This window comes from Ictidomys tridecemlineatus, chromosome 1 (assembly GCF_052094955.1).
Source record: "Ictidomys tridecemlineatus isolate mIctTri1 chromosome 1, mIctTri1.hap1, whole genome shotgun sequence".
In the NCBI taxonomy this organism is placed as follows: domain Eukaryota; kingdom Metazoa; phylum Chordata; class Mammalia; order Rodentia; family Sciuridae; genus Ictidomys; species Ictidomys tridecemlineatus.
In genome coordinates, this window is record NC_135477.1 from 141,144,008 (window position 1) to 141,170,554 (window position 26,547).

Here is a 26,547-nt window from a genome sequence, read left to right on the forward strand (position 1 = left end):
GAGCATGAGCTATGCCAGATCATTTATGTTAACAATGTGATTTATGGTAAGGAGTAATTTTTATTCACCTGGGATCCAGGGACATTTTGCATTAATTTGACCTCTACAAGGCCTGGAAACCAAGTAACTAAGGTCAGTCACATGCGTGTTCCCTGCCTCAGTAAAAATCTTGCACACCACGGGTCAGATGAGTTTTGACTCAAAATATTTTGTACATGTTGTAACACACTGTTGTTAAGAAAAATTAAGTTCTGTCTCTGAAATTCTACCTAAAGCAGACAACTGAAAACTTGCATTTGGTCTTTCCTGGACTCACATTTTTCCTTTGCTGACTGTATCCTTTCACATTAATAAACTGTAACTGAGTATAATCATTTTTATGGAGCTCTGTGAATTCTTCTAAAGAATCATCAAAACTGAGAGTGCTTTTGAGGACTCCCAAGAGCTCTGACCAACGGAATGAGGCAGAAATTATGCTAGACCTGTTATAAGCATGAGCCTTAATAATGCATGGAAATTTAGGCTTTTGCATTTGTGGATACCCTTTGTAAACTGGAGGCAGAAACTATGGAAAGAGGAGAGAACCAGTAATCCCAGAATCCCAGTCAATCTTTGGAAGATACCATTCCCAGCCTTATTTGACTGCAAGTGAGAGACCCCAATAAAAAGAACTGCTCAAGAGGATGGGAGCATAGCTCATTGATGGAGCATGTGCTTAGCATTCACACAATCCTGGGTTCAGTCCCCAACACACATGCGCACACACACACACACACACACACACACACACACACACACACTTGTTTTAAAAGAAAGCAATTGCCCCATTGAGCCCATTCAACCCACAGAATCATAAGAGAATAAAATGGTGGTTGTTTTAAATCACTAAGATTTGGAGTGGTTTGTTATACATCAACAGATAACTAAAGCCAGAAGGAATGATCAAATAATGGAAGAGATTAAGAATTTAATTAAGAGACCATACATAAGTAACTGCCAGAAATCATAACTTTGATTAACTCAACTCCCCCACCCCGCCCAAATTTCCTAAATTGAAAGCAAAAGCCATTTTTTTTAAGGGACCTGAGATTTGATAAAATTCTCTGTGTCTGCTGAAGTCTGTTGTTTAATTTCTTTAGGCTCAGGTTTATTTGTACTGCTTATTTGGAAATAGCAAAGGTCACCAGTACTTCACACAGAAATAGCCATCAGGAAGCTTCAAAGCCCTCCAAATATTCTTTAATTTTATTCTTAAAATGAGAAAATGAAGTCGTTGATCTTATGTAATTTTTAGGGAGACTCCCTGTGAGGGAAGGAGTTGGACACAGGTTTTCTGACTGCTTCAGCACATGCCCCCTGGACTTTCCTAGGTTCTACCTGGTCACCCTCCACTGAGTTCCCGGGAGGAAGAAATGCCAAATTTCTGACACGCCGTGTTTGAAAACACCATGGAATGTTTCCACTCGTGGATTTCATTGCATGTTCTTCAGTAAATTTTTAGCAAGCTAAACATGTGACTCCTCAGTCAAGAGAACACAAAGTCCATATAATTGAGGAACAGTAATAATGCTGGAACTTCTAATTGTCAGCAAGCCCTCTTCCAGGACATTAAATATCTTCTAAATTGTAAAGTATAATTTGCTAAGCAAGTATTTATTCTTTTGATAGCAAGTGGTCTCAAAGGAGAACAGCAAATTGTGTAGAATGGATAAGTGGTCATTCCTTTTGGGCTAATAAAAGTCCATTTCTGGGGAAATGGAACCTGGGCTTCTTATAGAAAATCATTCCAGATGATGGTGACAGGATAAGTTTTTACTTCTATGCCTTGTGTTTATACTCCACATTAGGCAGTTTTAAATGACTTAGCCCATCTGTAAGATTTTAAATGGAAAAACCAAAGTACAAAGAAGCATATTGTCTTAGATCATTCTATGAATCAAAACACATACTTTTGAAAAGCAAGCTTTCTTTCCTTGTGTTAAGAATAAACCCCCAAGTGCCTGATCAGTCACTTTATTTCTATGAGGCAGGAATGCAGTTAATACAGCTAGTGGGGAAGACACAATTTTCTCAGCCACCCAGGAAGAAAGATAAGGGGGCCAACTCATCAGAGCTGCCTGACCTTACAAAAGTCTCAGGGATATTCAGTGGACACCGAGCCCAGTTCTCTACACTTGAAGAATATTTTCCAAGCACAGATGTTTTTTAACTGTGAACGCTGGCTGACTTGTCTATATTCTTTTTCAGTGCTCCGAAAAGTACATTTTTAGAATGGCTTGTCTCTCTATAACTTGGGTCTGATACTCATTACTATGTGGAAAAGACATCTTTGGTTTGACAGAAATAAATCAATATTATGCAGAAATGTTTCCATTTTGGGAATTTTTTCCCCGAGAGAAAAATGTCTTCCTGGCTCTGGGCCATACGGAAGTGTCCATGAGGATACCTGACTAAAAGACACAACAAATTTGTGTTCATGGTGATATGTGATTGTACGCACTTACAGATTTTCCTGTTGTATAGTTTTGGAAACAAACAGCTTATTTTTCTGGCTAGTTAGTGCTTCAGTATTTTCATTAGGGGGTTTCTCTAGTCTTTATCTGAATCACGGAAAATAAATTTATTTCAAAGCTAGGATAAAACTTGATCAATCACAAGTCTATCAATCAATCACATAAAACTTGATCAATAATTGAGTACTAAAACCTGGTCTGAGTTTAGAAGCTTCATGCCTGGAATAAATGTATCAAGTAAAACACTGCAGTTTGGCTCATTTTACAAGTGTCAAAAGGCAAAATTGGCAAAAAAAATTAAATATTATAATTCCTATGAACAGAATAATCGTTTATTTTATTAGAATATTTTCCTAGCACTTGAATAGCATTTAACTTTTTACTACAAATATTTTAACATTATGAATAAACACATTTGTTTTTCATTTATTATTTGTTAGAGTTGGTAGGTTACATTATAATTTAGCTACATATTCTCATCAAATATTCCAAGGATAAATTAAAATTCTCAGTAAAAAAAAACAATCCAAGCAATTTGATATGTACAAACTACAAAAAAGTACTCTTTTAAGCCTGGGTGGATAGCAGGAATCCATCAGAAAGTTTACGCTTTGTGAATTAAAAAAAAAAAAAGAGTATTTACATAGTGGGAGAGAAAGAGTTTTTTGGACAAGTGTGAATGAGATATTGTAATATAAGACCAAAAAAAAAAGAGCAATTTTTCTGTACTATAAAGTTTCTAATACATGCTTTGATTTTTTTTTAGCGTAAAAATCCACTTTGGTTTATTTAAAAATCTATATCATTATGTATATGACATTTTGCATTGAATTCTTTGTATAAAGCAAATGTAAATAAATTGTAATACATGCTTTTCTTTTTGACTAATTTTGAGTTGCTATGAAAGGTCTAATAATCAGAAAAATACAAGGCTATTTTTTAGCTTATCGATCAAATGTTTTCAGCTTCCAAACCTGAAAAATAATGTGGAAGCTTTGAATTGATGTCATACCTGCCCTGCAGAACACAATGGAGAGCTGTCTTGGAGACAGCACAGAGGTCTTGGGCCTCTGCTAAAGGCTGCTGTAGAGGAGGGGGCATGCTGTACCTCAGGAGTCATGTTCAAAATCAACCTTAATTGTTAGCACCTTGAATTGAAGTTCCACAAGAGACAGAAATCTGAGCCACAAGACGCCTTCAAAATCAGAGCCATGTAGAAAACTTTGAAAAATGTCTTTGTATAAAATCAGACCCAGATCTTTAGAAAACAGGTTAAACCTGTAGGAATTTAAATTCTGCCTAAAATGTCACTATTTGAAAAGCCATTTCAGAAGTATAACGCACACCCTTCTTTGAGCCCAATGATGTTTGTGGAGTTGCCTTTAATCATATTATATTTGAATAAAAATAAGGTTTTATTGATATTCTGGCTGTCACTCTTAGTAGCTATGTGACCTGATGCAAACTCCTTAATTTCTCTGGCCTCAGTCTCCTCATCTGTGAATTGATGAAGGTGGTGGCAGGGAGTAAAAGAGTGAATGTACCTGGCACAAAATAACCACTTTGTGTGAGTTGTCAGTGTTTGTGTCATCATCTACTTGCCATACTACCTCCTAATATTTGCAGAAAAGACAACAGCATAAAATTAATAAAATTCAATTTCAACACAATTCCTTCTTTTCCCAAAGCTAAAAAGACATCATCTAAAAACTCTCCTAAGACACACAAATTACTATTGCATTCTGAATTATCTACTGCAAGCCCATTCAAATCCTTTCTAGTTCTCTACCCTACCCACTTTCACAGCTACTCTAATTTCATGGAAGTCCAATTGTATGAGAAATTAACCTGCCAATCCTGACTTTGTAACTGGCTCTTCTAAGTCATCCTTTCCAGACATAAGACTAATAATGGGTCCCCTCAAAAAGAAATGGTAGCAGCTAGGCAGGTAATGGTGGCATAGGACTGCAATCCCAGAAACTTGGGAGGTTGAGGCAGGAGGATTCCAAGTTTCAGGTCATCCTCAGTAACTAAGGGAGACCCTAAGCAACTCAGTGAGATCCTGTCTCTCTATATATATTTTAAGGGCTGGGGATATGGCTCAGTGGTTAAGCACATCTGGGTTCAATCCCTGGTACCAAAAAAAAAAAAAAAAAAGACTAGAGATGTTGGCCCAATGATTAAACATCTCTTGAGTTCAACCAGTACCAAAAAGTTCAAAAAAATTTTAAAAAATTAAAAAAAGAAATGGTAGCAAGTAGGATCCCTTCCTTGAGTAGTATACAGTTGGCCCTCCACATAGATTTAACAGTGGATTAAAAATATATTTTAAACGCGTGTTCTGAACACATATAGTTCATGTACTTTTCTCTCCCTTTTTTCCTTCCTTCCTTTCTTTATGTCTACTAGGGCATGAACCCAGGGGCGCTTTAACACTGAGCTACATTCCCAGCCCTTGTTTTTTTTTTTTTAAGAGAGAGAATTTTTTAATATTTATTTTTTAGTTTTCAGTGGACACAACATCTTTTTATTTTATTTTTATGTGGTGCTGAGGGTCGAACCCAGCGCCCAGCGCATGCCAGGCGAGCACGCTACTGCTTGAGCTACATCCCCATCCCCCCTTGTTGGTTTTTAAATTGAGACAGGGTCTACTAAGTTGCCAAAGGCCTCCCTAAATTGCTGAGGCTGCCTTGGAACTTGTGATCCTCCTGCCTCTGAATCACTGGGATTACAGGTGTGCATGGCTGTGCGCAGCAGATGTACTTTTTCTTGTCATTATTCCCTAAACAATATAGTGTAACAATTGTTTACATTGCACTTACATTGGGTTCTGTAAGTAATCTAAAGATGATTTAAATAATGTAAGAGGTTATGGTTATCACCTGATAAATAATGGCTATTATTTTGATTCATTAAAATAATCAGCATAAAGCTATTTCATAGTGTGGTAGGGAGGGGGAGCATGGGAGGAACAGACAAACTCTAGATAGGGCAAAGGGGTGGGAGGGGAAGAGAGGGGGCATGAGGTTAGAAAAGATGGTAGAATGTGATGAACATCATTATTCAAAGTACACGTATGAAGACACGAATGGTGTAAATATACTTTGTATACAAACAGAGATATGAAAAATTGTTCTCTATATATGTAATATGAATTGTAATACATTCCATTGTCATATATAACAAATCAGAATAAAACAATAAAATAAATAAATTTTAAAAAATTTTAAAAAGAGGTTATAGTTAGGCTATACGCAAATATTACATCATTTTATACAAGAGACTTGAGCATCCATAGATTTAGGTGTCTGCAGGGATCCTGGGACCAATCCCCTATAGACACAGAGGGAGGACTATACTCCTCACTGCCTTTCCTCTGTGTGAGTTCAAGGGTTGCTCCTGCTACTTCCATGCATATTTGATTGCTATCCTGCAGGGGCAACAATATGATCCAAATGTGCCCAGACATATCTAACTATGCCCCCCCCCACCCACCACCCAAGGTCTTTTCTCTCTAGATCTTGTCCCCAGCTAGAAATGAGCAAGAAGCTCATTCACCATCTCTCCAGGCACTCCATCATCCATAGTCCTACTATGAGGTCTGATAGAGAACAGAAGGCAACAAACCGGTAGCTCACACTCAGCTTTCCCATGTAAGAAAGAGAGAGCTGATTGAGTAAGACTGTTGAACTCCATTCCTGAGCCATTTAGCAGGTTATGAAGCTCAAGGACCAATTCTGTAGTCATCATGCTATTGTTATAACATCTAGTGATCATCTACTGGGTCCAGGAAGTGAGAATGTTACTTTCAGTTCAAACCTCAGTCTCAGGATTTAATATCAAGCAGGAAGATACTCTGCCGTTGCTACTTGTCTTACTTAGCCAAGCAAAAGATGGTCCCAGAGAAACTGACCATTCCCCTCTAGGTGGTGATGGGTTAAAATAGATCTCAACTTCTGGAATTTTCATCTGTGGGACTCTTCCTAGTGAACTGTTATTTTAATGTCATTATTCTGGGAGGAAGGCAAAGTCAAGGCCAAAGAGTACACTAAATCACAGACAGAATGGCAATGCAAATAAATATCTAGTGCTGGTGGTTGAGCCTGTTATTTCCCAGATGATATAGTCAGCTAGCAGGTTTCCATTTCTTTTTTTTTAATATTTATTTTTTAGTTATTGGCGGACACAACATCTTTGTTTGTATGTGGTGCTGAGGATCGAACCCGGGCCGCACACATGCCAGGCGAGTGTACTACCGCTTGAGCCACATCCCCAGCCCCTCCATTTCTTTTTTTAAAATACTCTCATTTGCTATACTACTTTATCATTCACATACTTAAAATTATATAGAAATGGGGCTGGGGTTGTGGCTCAATGGTAGAGCACTTGCCTAACACATGTGAGGCACTGGGTTCAATCCTCAGCACCACATAAAAATAAATAAAGCTATTGTGTCCATCTACAACTTAAAAAAGCATTTTTAAAAAATTACATAGAAACCAAGACAAACTGCTTAGAATGCAAATATTCTTTAGTTTACTCATTTTTAAAATATCCAATAACAAAATACCAAAACCTCATAGGTAAATAAAAAAAAGTGACATTGTTTATTTATCAAACCTTCTTAAACAACAAAACGCATTCATCTTTCTGCTCATGTTCTTTAGCAACATCCTTTCTTCCCTTTCTTCCCTTTTGTCCCACATGCTCCTAATTTATTTTGTTGGGTTCATCTCTAAAATGAATATTTTTTTACTTTATTAAAGTTATCCATTTTTTATTGCCTCAATATCAAAACCAATTGATAGATATATTTTCTCTTAGTCTCTAACACATGAAATGGACGTTAATAATGGAGATTTTTATCAGCACACTTTCAAAGACAACATCAAAGAGAAACTTGAAGCAAGCATTTCAAAGCAATAACATGCCATTACATTTTTGAGAATTTGAGTGTCACTGTTGGAACAAAAGAAGAAGTACTTTTTTTTTCAGAAGCATATTCCATACATTGGACCTAATTCATAATGTCTAATTAATTCACTACCACAGTACTGATTTCATATATGGAGTTTTTTTTTGTTTTTCTGAGGGTTTAACATGACTGCCTCAGAATTAATTCTAGAATGTCAATGACATAATCTATTACACAAGAATCAAGAGTAGGCCTGAAAATAGAACTGACTCAAAAGGAGCAATGACAGAAAAAGTTCTTGGCTTCATAAAAGAGCATATACATAGTAAGGAATAAAAGTGAAACAAAATATGTAATTTTGTACATATCAGAAATATCCAATGTGCCACCAATAACTGCCCTAAAAACATCTTAAAGTTCGGAGCCGTACTTGTTTCTCTTTTATATAACTCTACATGTGCATTACCAACCATACATTTTTCTCATGATCTCTCACCCATTAACAAGCTTTTAGCCAGAACTTTTGGCAAAGTTTTCTTCAAATAAAACCTCATGAAAGCACTACCATTAATGTCTGACAGCTGAATTGGGCAAAGTCTTTCTGAAATATGTATAACCTTTTAAAAAAATTCTTTTGTTCCTTCATGAATCAGCAGTGCTCCAACTTCAAATAAATCACAATCAGTCACAATCTTAACTCACATACTCATATGTTCTCTTCATCCAACATTTTGTTGATTCCATCACAAAGTTTTTGTAAGTGAGGTTTAAAATTTCCAAAGGGATTATATAAGGCAGCCAAAAATTCACAATTTGAAAAATGATCAAAGACATTATTAACCCGTCCGTGTGACTTGGCAGTGAGGTGGCGCTGGATGATCTGGTGGAGCAGGTCTCTGCACTCGTTCAGCAGCCTGGATAACACGTTCCGGTCAAAGGTGTAATCCACCTGATGGAAACTGACCACCGTCATAGCAAGCTGGTGGACTTTCTTCTTGAACTTCTCCATCAGTGCCAGCTCGTCTTGATTAAACTGATTATTCCTGTAAAGGATGGCCAACTTGATGACTGTCTTGATGAGGTTTTTGATGATTTTCTCAGCCTCCTTCTTGTTCTGGGTGTATTCCTTGGTCACTCTGTAGAGCTCGTCCAGCACCTCGCTGCTTGTGTCATCGATCAATGTGGTGGCGATGGATTTGGACACCATTTTACCCAAGATCTTCTTTTGTGCCTGAACGGCCAGGTTTTTGGAGTTAAAGACATCTGTGGCCACTAAAGAAGAGAGAGGGAGAATAAAAGATCAGGAAATATCAACAAAAGAATCAAATCAAAAAACCAAATATTAGGGAGTATTTTCCCCTCATTTTCTGTAGATTTTATCAGTAGATGTACTTTGCCTCCCATCTACTGATAAAATCTCTGTCAAGAAAATCAGTTTAATTTTTTTCTACATTTCTGGCCATTGGATTCTCTTTTATGAAATTAACAGCATGATGTGTAACTCAAATATTTTGTAACTTCTGCTATGTAGTCAATACTTTTATAAAGTTGGTGGCTTTCTTGAAAATAACTTTCTGATTTCAAAATAGTACATCTCATGAAGTAGTAAGTTTTTATGTAGTTTTTACCTGATTTAAAATATAAAGTCAACTCTACTTCTGTCCTCTGGGCAACAGCAACCCAGAGCAATTTAAAGAAATTAATTTAAATGAAAGGAAGATAAATGGCAAAGCCTTGAGATTGGGTAAAATGGGAAATTCTTAGAAGCAGATGAAAGAGAGGGCCCTGTTTTATAATACATTTGCAAAAAAGGCTACTTTCATAAGACACTGCCTGGCTGTCTCTAGCTCAGCCATCCTGACCACCTTGAATTTCAACTCCCAGAAGTCAGGCTTTGGAAGGAAATACTCCTCAGAGAGCCCAATGTCATTTGCCATTTCTGATAAATGACTCATTGTTTCTTTTCCATTTTTTTACATTTTGAAATAGCCATATTTCATGAGCTACCAGAACGTGCTACATGAAAAACATACTTTGAAAAAGGTGATGCTTAGAGTTTACTTGGAATGATCATAATTTTTAATTTGACAAATGTTTAAGATACACAAAATAACAGTTGTATGTATCATGCTTCTAGCTTAGTGAAAATGCTCAAAAAATGTTTATTCCCCAAATCAAGATTTATTTTCCTTTACCACAATTTCCCTTGCTCTGTCCATGTTGCAATCTGAAAGCCACTTCTCTGTAACTATGCTTTATCCCTCGTCTCCTAAGGCTTCAGAACTTTTGTTCTAAGGGTGTATCCCCCATCTTTGGGTCCAGAGGTAGCTGCTCTCACTGCACATGCCAGTGTATGAGCTTAGGCCACCTGCTGGAAAGTTTGGTGATAAAAGATAAAAAGCTTAAAAATACAGGCAGATAGGAATGAGTCAGGGCATCGATGATATAAAATTATTTCTCATTTGCACAGGCTAGCATTATTAGGAAGCAAGAAGGCAACGCCTTCCAACCCAAGCCGGGAAGACTCAGAAAAAGGGTGACTCCCTCAATCTGGAACTGTCATGTTAGATGTGAAATTGGGACAAAGAAGAGTCACATTCTATTGGCAACTTGGCCTCATGGTAGGTATACAGTACTATATTGGAAACTACAAAAGTGGTTCCTAATGATCATTCATAAATACACAATCATGTATATTTACAAAAAGAATCTCATGATTGAACTAGAAGTGCCGCCCTCACAAATGCTGATATTTAAACTTCTGAAACATGAACTGAAACTGCAGAAGAAGAACTAAAATTTATTTTGAGAAAGAAAAGGAAAGTGAAAAAGAATGAGAAATAGTCAATTTCATGGCAGTTTCCAAGCTTTTAAATGTTATCAGTTAAGCAGTAGTCTATTTCTATTCCTATTTCTTCAGTGATTTACAAAAGAATGTTAATTCACAGTAAAGAATTTATATCAGAATGGCACCTACATAGTTAATATTACTATGTGAAGACCAAGGACCATCTCTTACCTTAAAACTTTCAATATGGACCTCAACAAATAAATAAATCTGACTTATGCAGGAGTAGATACTCAAACATTTTCAGATACACAGCAAATAATTCTAGGATTTCAACAATGTATTCTGCCTAAAGTTGAAAAGTTATTCTGTTTTTAATCTTTTAGAACTTGGCACTATCCCATTTGGGGTTTTCTGCAATGTCTCTCAGATGGACACACTTTATGTGTTGTACCAGAGGGAGAGATATTCAAAAGATTCCTTTGTGCTACTCTTCATCCTAGGCTGGATTTGCAAGTTTGCATCTCTTCTCAGCTGCTTTTCTTATTGAATCTTAATGTTCCATTTATTTTCAAACACAAAAAGAAACAAAAACTTTGGGGCAGTACTTCAACCTCCTGCACAAGGATGTAAAGGCAAATCTAGTGCCTGCTAAGCAAGATTATTCCCCAGTTTACTGGCAGTCAAGTCAGAACCAGAACAAGGAAGCTGATCTCTGAGGCTTTCATATTCATTCCAGAGGAACTTCAAACCCTGTTTGGAAACATAGCAACTACATCACGCTTTCATTTTATTCTTTGGATTGTTCCAGCATAGTTGCCTTTTAAAATGAAGATGGAGCACTTTCTCCCCATCTACCAGGAAGACACGCATGCAGTGAATTTATTTTCCAGCATTAGAAGAGCTTTTTCTGAGCCAACTAGGTTTTGTGGCTGAGAGCTTCTGGCCAGCAATGTGTGGTCTGTGATCATAAAACATGACTTTTTTCTTCCTTGTAAATTAACTGCTTTTACTAGCCACTCCTGCTCAGGCTCATTTGTCAGTTCCACATGCTCTCCCAGATCCCTTCCAGGCCTGGTGTTTCTCACAGCTAGTCCTGGACCAAGTTTTTCTCCTTCAGTCTCTTCTCACCCCCGTGTGATCTCATCCACTCCCATGGCTTCGGATACCACCCATGTGCCATGACTCCCACAGCTATAACTCAGCCTTGACCTCTTTTCCAGACTTGCTTTGCTAAAGTATTTAAGATTTTTCTTTTCCTTTGTGATTTTGTAGGCATCACAAAACAAATACTAGACTGAATCTTTGATTCTTTCCTGTCCCTTAAAGAAGTCCTCCTCCATTTTTTAAAATTCCAATTTGTTATATATGACAGCAGAATGCACTTCAATTCATATTACACATATAGAACACAATTTTTCATTTCTCTGGTTGTATACAAGTGGAGTTACCATTCATGTCTTCATACATGATAAGATGTCCATCTCATTCCACCATCTTTCTTACCACCATCCCTACTCCCTTCCCTCCATCCCTTTTGTCCTATCTCAAGTTCCTCCATTCCTCCCATGCCCCACCCCTAACTATAGATCATCATCCTCATATCAGAGAGAACATTCAGCATTTGTTTTTGGGGGGATTGGCTTATTTCACTTAGCATAATATTCTCCAACTCTATCCATTTACCTGCACTCCTCCATTCTTTACTATCTCAATGAATAGTTTCTCTTCCAGCCATTTGCTTAAGTCAAAACCTGGGAAACTGTCCACCATATCATCCTCACCTTTACTCAGCCCATTACCAGGTTCTTTCCATTTTATCTTCTTCTCACCTCTCTAAATTCTATATATTTCCCTCCAACTTCATAGATACCATCCAGTAAAAGCCCCTTTTCAATCTCTTCACACAGCAACCAGATATTTTTAAAATGTAAATTAGAAAATGACACTCCATTTAAGTTCTTTTCAAACCACCACACCTCTTTGTTGCTGAAATCATCATTTGCCTAAATTTTTGTTGTCTGACTCTACCTACTGCTATCCAAGTTGTCTAAGGACAGAGGCTCTATTACTGTACTTAAATACTTCCCAATGAAAATGTGCTGGCCTCCAACATGGGAGTTTTAAACACACAGGTGTTTCTGTTTTACAAGTTAGAGAAAGTTATTTAGTTTACATTTAGAATGTGTGCATTTAGAAATGCACTTTAGAGTATGGCTGCTTTTTCCCATCATCAATCAGCTTTTTGAAACAGAAAGCTTTGTTGTACACAAAGAGAAAACATCCCAAGACAACAACACAAATGTTTTGAGTAAGAGCACAGGGCAAGGCAGTAGAAGATCAAGCACTGTCTCCTCTAGCTTCTGGCTGGATTATGTTTAGACATTTGATGGAGGGACCAAAGGGTGTTTTGGGAAGAAACTAGGATGTACAGAGATGTTCCCCATGGGGCAAGTGGTGAAAGCATTGGTTCAATCTTTTACCTATTAAGATGAATCCACTTGCCTTTGGAAGTAGAGGTATAAATTGTTGACTAATGAAAATGAGGCCATATATAAAAAAAATACAAAGAATAATACTGTGTTAAAGCTGTTTAAGATCATTTTATAGGGCTGCGGTTAGGCTCAGTGGTAGAACGCTCGCCTAGTGAGTGTGAAGCCCTGGGTTTGATCCTCAGTACCACATAAAAATAAATAAATAAAATAAAGGTATTGTGTCAACTACAACTAAATAAATAAATAAGTACACAAAATTTTTAAAAGATCGTTTTATAGACACCTGGTTACCTTACTGCCCTCTTTCTCTGACTTAATCAAATCGACCATTTCAGCAGTAACTCTCAAAAGAAAACTACTATTGGAAGTCCTGGTTTGGGTAGCAACGATTATCAAGTTAGAGATCAGTATTGATGATAAAAATGTACTGACCCATGGATACAAGAAAAAAAAATGTGCAAGGAAGGGAACAAAGGGGGGAAAGCCTTGTAATAATATTAACAAATGAAAAACTAGAGTTTTCTGAAAATCAACAAAATGTTTCATAACTATCCCCACTAAGCATCTGCCAGTATTGTATGGTGAAGTATTCTAAGTAACTTTCTTTACAACTTCACCAGCAAGAACATATTTTTTTCACCCAACAGATTTGTTATACTTGGAACTTTTAGGTAACCACAGATGCACATGTCTTTGCAAATTCTTGCCTACTTAAAATTTGATTCAGCATGGCCAGTATTTGGAAGAATGGAAAAGAAAACAACTTGGAGAACGTGGCTGAATTAAGATTCTTTAAATAAATATGCAAAATCATAGTTCTCTTTATATCTGAATAACTCCAAACTTAAAAGGGACTTAAGGCAGCTTTGGTGATAAGTAAGTGGTGAAACTGAAGATAAGCACCTTCACAAGAACTCAGCAGGCTAAGAAGCAAACCCCCCTACACTGGGGTTAAAAGCAAGGAGCACTGGGAATGGCTGGCAATGCATCTGTGTTGGCAGCCTCTCTGCTGAAAAGCCTAAAGTAGGAAATCCAACAGGATGAAGAAGAACCAAACAAACAGGCAGGAAGGAAGAAGGGAGAAGGAAAAGAGAAGACAGAGGTGGGTAAGGGCCACAGCTAGTAGAGCAACAGAGATAGGAACTTTAAGGAGGGTTGGCTCTGGAAGGGTCAAAGCAACAACCATAGTTACAAGTAGGAAGCAATATTATCCTTCAGGGAAGATAAGTGGCAACCATCTTAATCCAAAAATTGTACTTAGGTCACACAGATGGTCATTGTCACACTGGAGGGTGGTCCTGGGAGAATCACTATATCATGGATTTTAAACCTGACACTGAATAAATCCCCAGGCCCCCCCCTTTTTTTTTCAGTAATGGAGATTGAACCCAGAGGTACCACTGAGCTACATCTCCAGGCTTTAATTTTGTATTTTGAGACTGGGTTTCTTTAAGTTCCCAAGGCTGGCCTTTAACTTGTGATCCTCTTTCTTCTTTCTCCCATGGCTGGGATTACAGGTGTGTGCCACCACACCTGGCTGAATGAACATTTTGATGTATATGCATTTTCCTGACCTCAATAAGGACCAGTATCAAGCATAGTGACAAGCTAAGTCATTTACTCCATGTCTCAGACCCACTCCAGAAAAATACACGCTCATTTAAAAAGACAACATAGTAAAGAAGATACATCTCAGAGAAAATGGTGGCTTTGAAATTTCCCCTCTCACTGGGTCTTTTCTGTAAAGTATGAGGAATTCTCTTATTGTTTTTCCTTCAGCCATTTTATAATTCTCTGCATTGCAAAAAGCTGATAGTATTACAAGTGGCTCTTTTCTGTAGAGATACAAATAAAATTTGTCTATTTAGCTGCAATCAACTCCTGATTTTCTTTGCCTATGCATTGCTCTTAGGATTCTTTTTTGAACCAACTGGAAGAGCTTCCTATTTCCCTTACTAATGGACTTAAGAAAAATCTTTGATACAACTAATTTGTATGTATATGAGAGTCATGAGTTTTATCTTCTTAAAAAACATTCCCTTCACATATTGGAATTTTTCCCATCAAAAATATTTAAAGTAAGAGGAGTGAAGTATGAATCTTTAGTGTACTGGTATTCTTCCTATAGCAACTTATTCTCCCAGTGTTCTAGAAAAGTGGAGTGTCCTTATATAAGTCCAAATTCTCTGTAACTAATGGTTCTATGAACTACTATACTGCTCAAGGATATTATGGAGACTCGGTTTCCTCATCTACAATCTGAGAATAGTGATCCACCCCTCTTGGAGTCATTCCAAAGACCAATGAACAGGAGCCACATAAAAGTCTCAAATAATGCCTGTCCCAGAACAGCCTTCTCCACGGTTTGTTTAAAAAACACAACAAACTAAACTTCAAATACATTCTGATGCTCCTTAGTACTGAATCACATTTGGTCAAATTAATTAACTCCTCCGGAAGTATTATGGAACCGAGATATGCAAAATACCAGATGGCTGTGTGAAAAGAGACCTCATGTACTTTAGCTAATAAGAAGTCATATTTACTTTTCCACAGTGACATTTAAAAAATATAATATATTAAAGTTCTTTAGAAGAAAAAATTCTCTTTTTTTAAGGTGTTGAATCTCTTGCTAGCAACAGATTTGACTGCAAAGGATTCTGCCAGGTAGCATAAAGATATTTTGCCTAGAGAAAATTGACCCATTGAGAACGGAATTAAAGCCTACCACAAAAAGATAAGAGGAAAAACAGTTTCCACATCCTTGCAAATCTGTGGGACAAGGGCAAGATGCAAATGAAATGGACGAAAAATAAAGCCAGAGTGAAAACCCACAGTTAAAGCCACAGCAGCTGACAAGCTCACTCAGGTAGCATTCTTATGTGGGGCTTCCAAAGTCTCCCAGAGATCAAAGACTCAAAAGGAAGCCAAGGAAGAACAGCATGGATGGGGGAAAATTGTGCCGAGTCACGAGTCCTGACTTATAAACTTGGGTGCAATTTTATTTCTTCAAAACTCAGTTTTCTCATCTGTTAAGTGGGAGTCATTTCAAGTTGGTGTGGCTTAAATGAGGTTGAATGAGTTACAAATGTGATCATGCCCAACAAGTGTGCAAGGCTCAAAGGAACTCTGAGAGGTGCTACCTGATTTAATATTACTTGACACAGAGGAGCAGAGATTAAAAATGTCATTTTTTCAAGGCCATATAGTCAGTTAAACGGTAGAGATAAACTTGAACTCAAGAGAGATCTAGCTCCAAGCAATTCTCTGAACAACTATATTATAATGCACGAGCTTTAGAGAAGAGGCTTCCTCTTGAAGACACGGGAAGACCTAAGAAGGTCTGGGTGAGGGAAGTGAAATAAAATAAAAGAAAAAAGACTGGGTCTCCCTCAATGTGGAAATAAATCATAATAGCTCACTCAACTCAGCTGGGCTTTAAGTGGTCTGTGTTTTCAGAGAACCTCAGGAGTTTTAAGACACGTTAGAATTTAATCTGGAAACACACACACACACACACAAATTACTTAAACTGTTCCAAAGCCAGAACACAAAAGTCAGCTTTGACATTCACTGCACAGCTCTGATCCAACCCTTGATTCCAAGAGGCAACAACTGTTTAGATTTTTGGCATCCTTTCAAGAGTCCCATAGCCCCCTAAATAGGTAAGCAAATACATCAATAGATACTGAGCAGTGCAAAGAAGACTTGGAAGCTTGCAATTCTTAAGTCCTGCAACTTTTTAAAAAATATTTTTTAGTTGTAGATGGACACCATACCTTTATTTTATTTACTTATTTTTTTATGTGGTGCTGAGGATTGAACCCAGTGCCTCGTGTGTGCTAGGTGAGTGCACTTACACAGAGCCACAACCCCAGCCCAAGACCTGCAATTTTTGAGTGATGAGAGAATATATATAGTATGTAGGTTTCCAAAATCCCATGCATAACTGACATAAAAAGGCAAGGTGCTGGAGGAATGCAGGATATTCACCTGTTACTACCCACACCATAGCAGTAAGACTCCTTCAGCAAATAGTGAGAAGGTAACAAGTATGTGATGTGGATCTTTTATTTCATGGGGGTGGGAGACTATGGCAAGTAAGTACTGCGATTACGGTGATCATACAGTTTATCATCCAAATGGGAGGCTTTTTAAAAGGTGCTGTCATTATTTACTGTAAATACTGAAAGATCTGTGACTCTCCCAGGTAAATATGAGTAGTCACCCTATATTAATTAAGAAGGGATCAAAAGTAGGGATTTACCCAAATATTTATGATCTGAGAAATTTCTTGGGAATTCCACAAGGGCATTAGCCAGATTTTCTTCCAAACTATGTTAAACAGTAAACAAAAGGGCTGGGGCTGTAGCTCAATGTAGAGCACTTGCCTCACATGGGTTTGCTCCTCAGCACCACATAAAAATAAATGAATACATAAAGATAGTGTGTCCATGCACAACTAAAAAAATTTAAAAAGAAGGAAAAAAAAAGAAGTTCTTAAAGTTAAGAGGAATCTCATGGGGTAATTTTTCTTTTAGTTCAGCATGTTTGAGAAAGAGCAATATACCAAGATCCCCTTTGGAGATGTACAAAAGACCTTTATATTAAACGTCTTTTTTTTTTTTTTTGTATTAGGGATTGAACCCAAGGGTATTTAACCACTGAGCTTCATCCCTAGCCCATTTTTGTATTTTATTTAGAGATAGGGTCTCACTGAGTTGATAAGGACCTTGCAAAATTGCTGAGGCTGGCTTTGAACTCGAGATTTTCCTGCCTCAGCCTCTCAAACTGCTGGGATGACAGGCATGCACCACTGCTGGGCAAGGTCTTGATTTTTGCAATAAAGAAACATTGTAACTTTGCTTAGCTAAAATTTCCAAACTGATTTCATATAGGAATCAGTAATGAATTTGTGGGATAAGGTCAGTGAAAATAAGTGGTTAACAGATTGACTAGGGGTCTTGCTATTTCTCTGGAATGGATTCATAATGATCTTGGGCAAACAGGGGAGTGCAAGACAGGCAGTGGGGCAATGCCAGGCAAAGTCAGGCAGTGTGGTGATTATGAACACAGATCTAGAGTCGGACTGTCTGGGTCAGCAGCTGGACTCAGCCACAGAGTGCCAGAGTCCCTGGTCCAAATTACCCACCCTCTCTACACCTCAGTTTTTTTATTGGTAAAAGGGGTTTAAGTAAAAATAATCCACTTAGAACAGCACTAGTTATGTAAACAACTCTTATTATTGTCATTATTACTGCTGTCCTTATCATTAAGAAAGATAGTGTTAATCAGAATGCATTCTGCTGTCATATATACCTAATTAAAATAAATTAATTATTAAAAAGAAAGAAAAAAAAGATAGTGTTGAAGTTCTGCTGGGATGGGATGCCTGTGGAGTGAGGGGAAAACAGAGAACATCAGCACGTTCAAGAAAAAGTTCTGTAGAGTGTTTATAAAGTATCAGACACTGTGGTTTCAAAGATAAATAACAAGATCCCTTCCTTCCTGGCATGCAGATTCACACAGGAGGGAGGGAGCAGATGAGCCCAGCTAGGCAGAACACACCATGGCAAATTCTACAGTAGAAACGTGACAATGCACATAATATACAGGTAGCCAAGATGGGGAACATTAATAATTCCTGGACAAGGAGATGGAGCAAGGCTAGGCATGAGGGAGGTTTCACAAAAGGAGATAAACCTCAAAAGAAAAGAAGCTTCTACTCTACTTAGACATAAATGTGTCTTTATTCCAGAGCTGACCTATAGATTTCCTATGGCTAGATAGGGATTAAAAATTCTGTTCATCAATTCATATTTCAAAAACAAAAGGATGTAGGGCTGGAGTTGTGGCTCAGCAGTAGAGCGCTCGTCTAGCACATACGAGGCCCTGGGTTCAATCCTCAAGCACCACATAAAAATAAAATAAAGGTATTGTGCCTAACTACAACTTTTTTTTTTTTAAAAAAAGGTTGTGTGTGTCCTACAGATTTTTTAAAAAGCTTAAATAAGGGCTGGAGTTGTGGCTAAGTGGTAGAGTGCTTGCCTAGCAGGCACGAGGCACTGGGTTCAATCCTCAGCACCACATAAATGTAAAATAAAGATATTGTGTCCACCTAAAACTAAAAAACAAATATTTTTTTAAAAAGCTTAAACAGTAACTATGTATAACTTATTGTCAAGGCCCTGGAAATGCTCACTACAAAGGTGCTCAGTTTGGGGGAGGGTTTTGGCAGGGAGAAGAAATGTATAGCAGGTGTCCAAGGCATAATTCTGTGTCATTGGCCAACAGCATCAGAATGCCTGGAAGAGTCTAAGTAATTATTATACCTGCTTTTCAGAACCTCCAGGGGTAAAAAAGAAAAGAGAAAAAAAAAAAAACTTCCAGCGGTATAGTCTAACAGTCTCCACTTATAAGAAACACCCCACATGATTCTGATTATGTAAAGCTGGGGACCCATGTTCTAAGATGTACTCCTAGAACACTGTACTTAAAATTTCAAATGGACATACTATAGTCACAGGAGCATGGTGAAAGAAGACTTTGAGCAGATTTAATTCTATCTCAAAAATTTTTCATAAAATAGAGATGTCAGCTTGAACAAGGAATTCAGAGAAAATGTTTTCAGAACAGAGCTTCAAAACCTCAAGGAATTTTGATAACATACTCAGGAGAATAGAAAAGTTAGCCTCTTTTAGATGATACTTCAAACCAGAATTTGAACAGGGCCTAACTCTATCTCTAGGCTGCAGATGGTTTGAAATTGAATGAAAATATCCCACAATCTTTTATACAAAACTAACTTTAGGGAACTTTTTCTTTTCAAATTAAATGAATCCTTCTTTATTTACTATGTTGAATTAGGACACGCTAGTTTTTCTTAAAGATATTTCAATTAGGCTGGACTTATTTATATATTTTCTTAAGGATATAAAGTCTTTCCACTGTTGATATGATCAATCTTTCAACCAGAAATGTGGAGAAAAATCCTTTAAACAGCTCCAAGATTTTCTACACTTTTCCAACTCATGTTCTCCCACCCTGCCAGAGGCCCTGACTCCTAATATTTATATTCATTCACTCAGAAAACCAGTAACAGATCTTAGAATCTATCACACTAGAGTGAAGTTTAGTTACTGAACCAGCCCTCGAACTATCATCAATAGTCACAGAGCTTTCTGGTCTGATCAGATTACACATAACAAAGATAAGCAAATAACAAAATTACAGCTGACATGTGTGTAACATTCCATAGTTTGCAAAGTATTTTCATCATAACATTTTCATATGCATTTCTAGTTTGGTCCTGTAATTACTTAATCCTAAGGGGGAGCCAGATAAAAGAATCAAGGGTCAAAAGTCAAGGGACTTATCAGGGGTGCATAGTTATTGTTAGTGGAAAACTGAGACATATTACTTCCTACCATACCATACATGCTCTACAAGAAAAGCAAAATTAAATAATGTCCATTGCTTATGAATTTTCTATCAAATGCCACATGTTGCTGAGCTAGCTGCAGAATCCTACTTCTTAGAGCTTGTCTGTTCCCCAGGTCAGTGACTCCTTGAATCAAAAGTAAGAAGCACAGGTGTTACACATCAGAGACTAGAAAATAAGGAAAAGCTATATGTCTATCCTTTGCCCTCTTCCTCTATCCCTGCCTGAAAAGTGCTTCTGGTCCTGTCAGCCTCAGTTTAAACACCATTTCTTCCAAGAAGTTTTTCCAAGTGTGATGGCCAGAATAAATTACTCCATCTAACCTGCTCTTCTACCTGGTGGGAGAGTTAAACTCCTATCTAACCTTAACCACTTATGATCCTTGACAAGTAAGATACCACAACTATTCAATTCTGTACTCCTCCAAGTACTTAACACATGCCCTCCAGCTAGCAATGCTTTGATCTGCCTCCATGGATCAATACCTTTTACAGCAATATATGAAGTTAAGTCAGGAAATCAATTCAATTCAATTCCTTTTATCCAGAGCTTAACAAATGAATTTACTTGCACTGTCTGGCTAAAAACATATGGGATGTAAATGTGTGTGTGTGTGTGTGTGTGTGTGTGTGTGTGTGAGAGAGAGAGAGAGAGAGAGAGGGAGGGAGGGAGAGAGAGAGATGCTAACAGTCTCATGCATGCTGTGTATTTTCTTTTTTTAATCTGCTTTTCTTCCCTGCCCTTGACCAAAACATACTGAATAACTAGCTACTTTGTTTGGAGAACTGACCATATTTAGTTAATTTAATCCTTACAGCAAACGGTCTGAAATCTTCCATGCAAATGCCTCACACCCATTTGTCTGGGTATTTTAGGAGCAGCAACCTCTTGGCCTCGGCTTGGGCATCTCTCAAATATGCATCTTGGCACAACCTCTCAACATTCTTGACATGGTCTTTCCAGTAACTGTACTAAAATTTTAAGTCAGTCAAGCATTTTACAGCCATGCCTGTGCCTGATGGCTAAATTCTACTAAAGGTACATAAATGATAAGATGGGATTTGCTGGGCCTAAAAGTACACTATTTCATTTCAAATATCAAGACTACTAAGCTCTGAAATTCTAGGATAAAATCCTGAAAAAACCCAGAGGTTTACAGAAACAGTGTTGTTCACCATTGGGTACTTCCAGGGAAGCATGGGAGTTCTCTATAAAATGGCTTTTACCTCTCTTTCTTTTTCTCTCTCCTCTTAACACTCAGACATTCCCCTTCTTTTTGGGGGGAAGGAGGGTCAGGATGAAGTGCAGAGGTTGTAACCTGTATACACCATTATTTGGACTGTACAGTGCTGTACCGCTCTTAGGATGAGTGGTCCATGTTAAAAAATTGGGGAAATTAATCTCAAAATCTGTGTTTCTGATTTTATTTGAACATCATAAGATCTGACAAAAATGGATCCACATTCCCACATGAGAAAAATGGTCTTGAGTTAAACTGTGGCTGCCTCCTTCAGGAGACTCAACCTTCCAGTTTACCCCATGTCTTCCTGGCTCTCCACACCATTTAGGTTCACTTCCTGGGTGCTGTAGGCATCAGCATGGGTGACCTCTGGCTTACAGGCAGAAATATGATGGATTTCAGAGCCAATCTGTGGAACTCCTACTGAGGAATCATAAATGAAGCAGTCTGCCCAGCAGTGTACTTGTATATCAGAAACCAGAGCACACAGGCAGGTTTCACACAATTGAGAAATAATTTCACCCAAAATTATGTGTAGTCAGTGAGTTCCTAAGGAGGATCTGCAGGGTGAAGTGGTGGGGAGATTAGGAGAGATAATGATTTGTTTTCATAACACTTGTTATTTAGTCGCAGACTTCAGGAAGCTACATTTGGGCAAGAAAATCTCCCCCTTATTTCTAAAGAATGTGTCAATGGGGTCACAGAGAGGTGACAAATCTGCCAAATCTATAAAAATCCTAGAGAAAAAAAGGTCTCCATTTACTTATCAAATTCTTACAGAGCAATGATTGTATGCCAGGCAAAGCACCTGTCCTCAGAAGCTCAGATTCTAGAAGGAGACCTGTAATACAGACAGACAAGCACATATAGAAATGTCAAGAAGCCAGGGAGGCTACAGGAAGAAGAAGGTTGTGGCAGGGAGGTCAGAGGAGGCCTTTCAGAAAATTTGACATTTGCACAGAGATGGGAAGGCAGCTCAGGCAACTGCCTTCAGTGGTGAAATCCCTGAGGTTCTCCCCAAACATCACTTCTTCCATGAAGACTTTGTCTACTCCAGTCAGAAATTCTCTATTCTGTCTTTAGCTCTGACTAGAAACTGCTTTATGTTATGTTTATTTGCTGTCATTTTCTCTAAAAGTAAAGTCTTTGTGATTGGTTCCAATTTTTTACTTATTCCTTCCTACAACAAATGCACAGTTAATTTTTAATATGTATTTACTAGATTAAACAAATTCTTAGGTTGTTTGAGGGAAGTGGGCAGAAGGACAGAGGAGATATAGAAGTGAATACTATTTTTATAAAACACAACCTAAATAAGGCTGTAAATAAATCCTATTACTATTCATTATTTGCCATATTTGAAATACTCTTACATAAGAAACAAGTATTTCAATGTAAACTTTGGGGGAAAGTTTATTGTAAATGAATCATTATATAATTAAAGATAAGCATTCAAAAATCGTCTACCGATAACATTTGCAACTGGTAGGACATATTAAATAATTCATACTCTACATAGATAATTCTGTTTTTAATTTAAATGTGTGGCCTTTTTAGGAATAATTCAGAAGAAATTGAAAATCTAAAAGGGCACAAACTCTACCTTTCTTTCTTTTTATTTTTGTTTTTTTAAGGAAGAAAAAGTCAAAGATTCTTCAGATAAAATTTTTTATTTCTATTGAAACTGTTTAACTTAAAATTACTTAGAATTTAAAATAACAAAGTCCACAAAAGCTTGAAAGAAAAATAGTTTTGCTAAAATAATTATAATCCTTTTATGCCAATGACACATACTTGGTACATTAAAGTCATTTTTCAGTTAAAGAAAATAACTAAGAGGACTATTATAACCATTCTCTTTTAAGAATTGAAAAACATTTTCCTAAATATATTAACTTGCTGTCTTGAAGATGGATTACTTCCCTAACAGCAGGTATCTGGGTAGAATAAACTTTGGCAAATATAACCAACCAATTTTATGACTAGTTGCCAAATAACAACAAAATAAATATCTTTTCTAAAATACCTTGGAGGTACCCACCTTTTGTAGTTTCATCTTTCACCCACCATTCACTGCTCTGGAAGCCAGCCCACTGTCCCACCTCTCACCATCTTAATCACTAACCCTGTTTCTAGAAACAGAAGAGGCCATGGAGACCAAAAGAGAAACAACAGAGGCCCAGAGGTCCACCCAGGGTCACAGTGTGACCCCCATTAACTCCTGAAAACTTCCTGCCTATGGAAAGTTACTTTATGTCAAAAGTAGCAAATAGTCAAGTGTAGTCCCACACACAGCTCAGGAGCTGAGACAGGAGGATCACAAGTTCAAGGCCAGCCAGCCTGGGGATCATAGCAAGATGCTGCTTAGGAAAAAAAAAAAAAAAAAAAAAAAAGAACTTTGCAATTCCTTCGTTTTAAACAAAGCTTAGCTAGGTATAATGCCAGATACCTGCAATCCCACTAATTGAGGATACTGACATATTAGTATTGCAAATTCAAGGCCAGCCTCAACTACTTAGGGGGACCCTGTCTCGATAAAATAAAGGGTGGAGGTTGGGATGTGGCTCAGGGGTATAGCACCCCTGGGTTCAGTCCCCAGCACCATAAAATCAAACAACAAAAAGCTTACAGACTTTTAACTGGCACTGTTTGATTGGGCCCATAGTTTTTCTTTGAGATAAAATTCATACAACATGAGGCTGGGATTGTGGCTCAGTGGTAGATTGCTCGCCTAACACCGGTGGGATCCAGGTTCGATCCTCAGTACCACATAAAAATAAAGGCATTGTATTGTGTCCATCTACACATAAAAAAATAAATATTTTTTAAAAATTCATACAACATAAAATTCACCATTATAACCTTCTAAAGTCAACAATTGGGGCTGGGGATATATCTCAGAGTATTTGTCTCACATGCACAAGGCCCTGGGTTCAATCCCCAGCATCACACAAACACACACACACAAAGTCAACAATTCAGTGATTTTAAATCACATTCACAATATTGTACAACCATTATCTCTATTTAACTCTAGAATGTTTATATCATCCCCAAAATGGGCCCCCGTAATGTTTTAATTTTTTTGTTAGGAGGAAAAAACATGCAAGAATTTGGAGCTTTCCTATAAAAATTCACATTTCTGACTTCTCAGGAAATATCTGATCTTTTGGCAACACTGAGAGAAGGGGTTGGGCAATACAGGTCCTCTCTAATTTCCTACCTGGTCACTTGGGCAGTTGGGTAATTTCCTGGCCCCTACAGGCATATGAGTAGCCACCCCTGACTGAATGACCAAGGGCTCAAACCATTCTGAATCACTTTACGGAGAACCTTGGGAATGAGACTCTTGGTGACTCAAGAGCTGACATCCCTGGGCTCCTGGGGCTGGCAATCAAGCTGAGTGAGGTTTTATCGCTCTGACTCTCCTAGGAGATCCCAAGGTTTCTGCCAACTTCCTTACTCATCTCTTCTCAAATGTTATGCATTTTCTACCTCAGGATCTTTGTTAAAATCTCTCTTCTGAAAGGCATCCTCCATCTACCTGAGTCATGTCCTGAGCCCCAATCCCTTGAGTACCATCATCACAACTTGCCTTGTTTTCTACTATTTGTATTTAATTTTCCTATTGTTACTTAATATACTTTTACTTAAAAATTAAATTACATGGAAGGGTGTGGTGGCACATACCTGTAATTCCAGCTACTCAAAGGACTGAGGCAAAAGTATCACATGTTTGAGGCTAGCCTGAGCAATTTAGTGAGATCCTGTCTCAAAATAAAATAAAAAGGGCTGGGGATATAGGTGAGTGGTAGAGTGCTTGCTTAGCGTGTGTGAGGTCCTGGTTCAATGCCCATAAGTGCAAAATACAAATGAATTTGTTAATTAATTAATTTACATAGAAAGGAAAACATTCTATGTGCCTGGAAACAGGAACTCCTCCCCTAAATATATCATAATCACAAATATCATTAAATTTTTTCAAAAATCATGACAAATGAAGTCAATTTGGAAAAACACCCATATGATTAGTTACTACCAGGTACTGTCACCAAAGGCCATGAGCCCCATATCTACAAAAGTGGTACAAAAGAAGGTAAGTTAGAATAAGGCAGCAAAGGTCTCATAGCTCCCAACATGGGCATTCCCTGCGAAAGAAGCAAAGGATTCCAAGGTAACTGAAAAAGGACTAATCTCTCACGATATTGTGAAGATGATTCAATGCTATGTCTGGGTTTGCATAAAATAATTTCCTGTACCACAAGTGTCATGTACACCGTGCTTTGGGAAACAAAGCCCTCCTCCAGAGCTTCATGCCTTCTCAATAGCTTTGCCTCAACTCTCTCAGCTGCAGATAGTCCTTAAGGCTGTCTCACCAGAGGTGGCCTTCTGCTTGGGTGTACTTACCTATGAACATGCCTGATAATTTCTCCAGGCTGAAAACTCAAGGACAGCCACAGGTCTTTCACACACCAGATTCCTTCTCTTAATGCCTGGCCAGATTACTTATGCCTGGCCAGATTCCTGTCATATGCCTGCTTTGACATCCCTGGTGAGGAGAGTTTGGAAATGACTTTTTAAAATTCCAAACAGAATAAACAGAATAAGACCTAGTAGATGAAGTGCTCCAACAGTGAAAGGCACAGGGATAAATGCCCATATTTCTCTGTGTTTTCTTACATTTAGGGTTTTACATTTAGAGTACTGACACAATTATTAAGGGTAACTCATTCTTTTTTAAATATTTTGTTTTTAGTTATAGTTGGACACAATACATTTATTATATTTATTTATTTTTATGTGGTGCTGAGGATTGAACCCAGTGCCTCGCACATGCTAGGCGAGGACTCTACGGCTGAGCCACAACCCCTGTCCTGGGAACTCATTCTTGATAAGCTAAGGGCTACCCTATTTAGGGAAGTTTTTGTTTGAAAGTCAAGTAAGTGTGGGTGGTAGGCTGGGAAGCAGAAGTGGTGGACATGGTTTCTAGGCTTTGTTTCTGGGTTGGACAGATAAACTGAACATCTTCTGTAGTGACTGCAGGTGTCACGCATGCCCAAGAAGACTCTGATCACATTATCAGAGTCAATATGGCAAAGACACAAGACAAAGATCTCCATAAAGAAAAGCTGTACTAATAAACTTTTTAAAAAGG

At 37.8% G+C, this 26,547-nt stretch overlaps 1 protein-coding gene across 7 annotated transcripts in view; it reads right to left on the reverse strand.

Moving 5' to 3' along the window:
* Positions 1 to 7,097: 7,097 nt before the first annotated feature.
* Positions 7,098 to 26,547, reverse strand: part of Tnfaip8 (TNF alpha induced protein 8) — a 109,583-nt gene continuing 90,133 nt past the window's right edge. For 6 of the 7 annotated variants that reach the window (XM_005338539.5, XM_040272773.2, XM_078048524.1 and 3 more), the window contains one exon: positions 7,098 to 8,700. In XM_005338539.5, coding sequence (XP_005338596.1) covers positions 8,135 to 8,700 — 566 coding nt within the window. In that variant the 3' untranslated portion in view covers positions 7,098 to 8,134. Of the gene's footprint in view, positions 8,701 to 25,799; positions 25,883 to 26,547 lie in introns of those variants that run through there. The other variant, XM_040272774.2, reaches the window with a different exon arrangement.